This window comes from Ruditapes philippinarum, unplaced genomic scaffold (assembly GCF_026571515.1).
Source record: "Ruditapes philippinarum isolate M1 unplaced genomic scaffold, ASM2657151v2 ctg1876_1_1_1_1, whole genome shotgun sequence".
In the NCBI taxonomy this organism is placed as follows: domain Eukaryota; kingdom Metazoa; phylum Mollusca; class Bivalvia; order Venerida; family Veneridae; genus Ruditapes; species Ruditapes philippinarum.
In genome coordinates, this window is record NW_026865673.1 from 28,179 (window position 1) to 32,742 (window position 4,564).

At 33.1% G+C, this 4,564-nt stretch overlaps 1 protein-coding gene across 1 annotated transcript; it reads right to left on the minus strand.

Annotated features, from left to right (window-relative positions):
* Positions 1-2,341: 2,341 nt before the first annotated feature.
* LOC132729962 (uncharacterized) lies at positions 2,342-4,142 on the minus strand (the record flags this gene model as incomplete). Its single annotated transcript, XM_060715799.1, has 2 exons — positions 4,131-4,142; positions 2,342-3,821 (listed from the first exon to the last, which is right to left on the minus strand). Coding segments are annotated over exons 1-2 (1,492 nt in total), but the record flags the coding sequence as incomplete, so codon positions are not given.
* Between the last annotated feature and the right edge of the window lie 422 nt (positions 4,143-4,564).

The following is a 4,564-nucleotide window of genomic DNA, read 5'->3' on the forward strand; positions in this document are numbered from 1 at the left end:
TTTCGACTACAACACCACAAGGTCATGTTATACGCTACCTACCTAAAATTGTAGAGCAATTATTTGATTGAAAAAAGTCCTTTTAAAATTTGAATATAATTATGAATTTATTCTGCAATACATATAAAGGCATTGTATTCGTAACATAAGGGTGACAACTTTCTTCAAGTAGACAAGATAATATTGCATATATTGACTGAAATGAATTGGAATTTTTATTATATTATAACTATACAATATATTTAATTGTAAGGAGTTTTGTTTCTTTATTTTGCTGAAAAGTTATTTGCGTAAACACAATTTCGTTTAAAATCATAGCAAAACACATTACAATGACTAAATAACGAGATTTCTATAAGTCAATCCGATAACATAACCACCTAAAAGTCCATTTAAAAAACAAATCCACATTGTAAAGGTTAATTAACAATTATCCAGTTAAAATAGCGAGGGAAGACCGGGTATCCTTTTAGTCACAAAAAGTTGAAAACACTAAGTAAAAGTCCTATTATTAGTAATTAGTTACCTTACATAAAATAATGCAAATTTCTAGGTGGTATTCGAGTCTACAACGGAAAGGGGGTTGTAATTTTAAGTCAGTGACCGTAGCCACTCCATTGAATTTTAAGCAAGATAACTGGAATTAACACATCTATCTGCATCAAAATGTATCTGCTGTAACCTGCATATCTACACCAACATTAGATTATCTTCGAGACATTTATTAGGTTATTTTTTGTCAAGATTGCATGCCAAAATAAATATCTAATTTCTAATTACTTTTAAAAGACGAATGTAAAATAATCAATTTGAAACAAAGTTTAACATGATTGTACTTGTTTAAATATTGTTTTTTATGGTCTTACAACAATGTACAAATATATACACAAAGCTAAAATATCCATATTGTTTCTGAGATAAAGATTCAAATTCATCGAATTTCAGATAAGCTTGTTAATTGTATTATTGAATCATTGCTTAATTCAAACATACAAGTAACCTCAGTTTTGTTTCTGTTAATAGAACAATTGTGTGTCTTAAACATTTAGAACATATGAGAAACAGTTCACTTTATACAACATTGTTGAATGTGAATAACTTGCAATAAAGATATCAACATGTAAATCAAGTGGTTATATACTATAGTTAATCACTTAAGTGTTCTAATTGCCAATACACAATGGTATAGCTTTTTAGCCAATCGGCAAATTTTTGGAAACTCCAAAAATGAAAGTCAATTGAAAACTAAAATCATAACATTTTATAGGAAGTTTATGAAGTCGATCATGGTATTATGCACTAATAACAAGAGGTTCTTAACTGAAGAACTTACATTTGATTTTGAAAATAAGTTCATGGTGGTGCTTTAATCTTTAAAATATAGTGTAATAAAGCAAAGAAACTATTGCATGCAATGTTAACTTCATTATCAGGAAATACTTTTCTTCCCTTACAAAAAACATCATTCATTTCAAAAACATAAAAAAGAGACGGTATGTTTTTTATATATTACTAATGACCTCTTTCAGGATCTAAGAACGGAATATCAACCGAATTATAATTATTATTCATTGCCAAATGTACAAAAGTTTTGAATGCTTAGAATAACGTGTAGCATAATTCAAACATAAATTGTCTAAACATGTTTATTAAGATATTACAAGGCATACTATATCCACGTACAGCCACTTTTCGATCAGCTAACAAACTTTCCAACAACAACTGTCAGTGAAGTGATTTAAATAACTTTTCTATTATAATTCCATTAATATCAATCTTTCAACATTATAATTCAACAATTTTTTGAAATCTTACCTGAAAAACAAATATGCAATACAATCAAAACAATGTTGACCTATTTTCCGGCCATGTTAAATTTACTGCCACTTTTAGATCACTTTACGACATCTATACTGAACCTCATAAAAAGCGTCACACAATGTCAAAATTTCATCAACTTAGCAACTAAACGAAAATTTTAAAATTTCAACTTCAGATAAACGGTAATTAACAGTTTTAACATATTAACAAGGTCAGTTTACTGTTCTATTGTTCATTTTGCGTAGTGAGACTGTCACAGTTGGGGCATAAAAATCTGTCCCCTTTTCTTAAGACTCTTACTGGGGTACAGAAAGCCAAATGAACCCAACCATTGCACTTATCACACTGACCCCACTTGACTATGATTATGAAAGGTCTTTTGCTAGTATCAGGAGAGAATTTTTTGCATACAAGACACTTATATTTTTCAGGTATTTCATCATCTGCAGATTCACTTTCATATTCATCTATTCTCTCTCTAATGTTTTTTTTTTTTTTTTTGCTCTTTTCAAAGGAATACCTGATGTTCCAGGTGTAGGAGATTTTGTTTTTTGTTTCTGTAATACAATTTTGCTAGATTTTGATTTAGATGGCTTTTGTTTCGAAGTTTGATTTTCTTTGTGTTTCTTTACAACATCATCTTCAGTAATTGGTTTTCCTGCAATTACTTTGCTTAGTGTATTTCTTGATTTTTTTGCAGTTTCAACATTTTTAAGTAATTGACCACCTTTTTCCACGAGAAAACTGTCTGCTGACTTTGTTGCAGCTGTCGGTTTGCTAAGAATTGGTCTAGCCTCCTGCGAAAATGAAGTAGCTGGCGCTATCTGATGGTCTGGTACAACATCATCATTGAATGGATAAAGACCACACTTCCTGAATGCTGATGTGATGTTGTTCACAGTCAGTGTGGATGTAAATACTTTACAGGCAATGTGGCAGACATCATACCTAGTAACTGTGCAGCCACCTGACTCCCGCATATACTTATGACAAGCCGCATTCCAAGCTACCTCAAACGGCCCAAAGCAGCTTACGTCTAGAGGCTGGAGTATGTGTGAACAATGAGGTGGCAAAACAAAGAGAATGATGTGTTGAGACTTTGCCCATTCTATTAGTCCAAGTGAGCAGTGGCTCTTGTGCCCATCATATAAAACTAAGACAGGGTTATCTTTGTCCCTAGCCGGTAGGTACTTAACAAGATGATCTTGCATAAACTGACAGAAGATATCTGTGTTGGACCAACCAGTTTCTGTCACTGTTCCAGCAGCTCCAGGGCTGGCACCTGCCATCAGACCATCAACCATTCTAGCCCCTGGAAAAACAAAGAAGGGTGGCACTTGCTGGCCAACACCATTTATACAGCCAATCAGTGTAACTATCTTGGACTTGCTAGATGTAACTGCCTGAGTCTTTCTATGTTTCCCTGCAACCACCTTTGGGGGTTTGTGCTCAGTGCACAGACCCTTTTCATCTATATTGAACATACGATGTGGATTTTCTAATAAATTGTACTTAACAAGTATTTGTTTAAGATTTTTAAAGTAATTATCAATAGCGTTACGTGTTGCACTCTTAGCACGTGCTATTTCAAGGGCACGAGGTTTCTTTAATTTGAGCTCTGGCCAGCGGCCAAGGAATTTGAAGAGCCACTTATCAGTCAGAGGTTTTTGTTCTTTACCTCTTAATCCAAGGTGGATGGCATAGTCTGTGGCCAAGTTCATTGTTTCCTGCCTACTATAACCATATCCTATTTCAGACATTGTCTTCAAATGTCCTGATAATAGTGCCTCCTGCTCCTGTGAAAAGAGTGGAGATGTTCCAGACTTTATAACATCAACATCAACTCTGCCTGCTACCCTGTCATTCAACGTAGTGTAAGGAACACCAAAAAATCTGGAAGCTTTCCTGATGGACATCTCACTTTGCATAACTGACAAATATGCATTTGTCAGGTTGTCAGAGTCATAAGGTCTATATGACCCTCCTCTGGTGACAGTTTGCTGGAAAAAATTACATGAGAATATTGTTTAATTGGTGTAACATTGTTTATTAATTAACTTTCAATTAAGAATTTGACAGTTAAGCATATACATATATTTCAAACGTAACTTTTGTAGTGTAGTATACTTTTTTACTCTACAATAGCAGGTGCGTGGCCCTGGAAAATATCCATTTTTGCAGACGGACGAAAACAGAGATCGTTTATGAAATATTTTGAGGAAATAATCTTGATTTATTAATGGGAAAATTTTAGGATTAGTGAAAAACATTAATTTTCATTATTTGGAATTAAAATAACACCTATTTACCTTTCTAATCATCATAATTCATTGCTTTGACATTTTTGACATTTATTGTAGTCGAGGTAAACATCTGATGTGCGCACGCGTCGTTTCGCGACATATAAGGGAAAAAGGAAAACATTTCCGGGGCCGATCGAAAAGAGGTTGTGATCGATTTCGGGCGGTATTGGGATATTATTTTATATTTTCTTGATTGTAAACGATATAGCAATATACGGAGCTAGGAGAAATCAAGTTCAAGGGGAGTTTAACAATTTCGTTGACATTTTACACTACAAAAAGGAGATAAAGTATGCTAGAACGTTACTGTTTAATCGTGGGATTTAGTTGGGGAAATAATTCAATCTTAATTGCTTGATACAATTGTTAAGACTTTTGAATATTAAAAATAAATAATTATTTAATAAAACAGAACTTTCTGTAATTAAAAAGATTTCTGA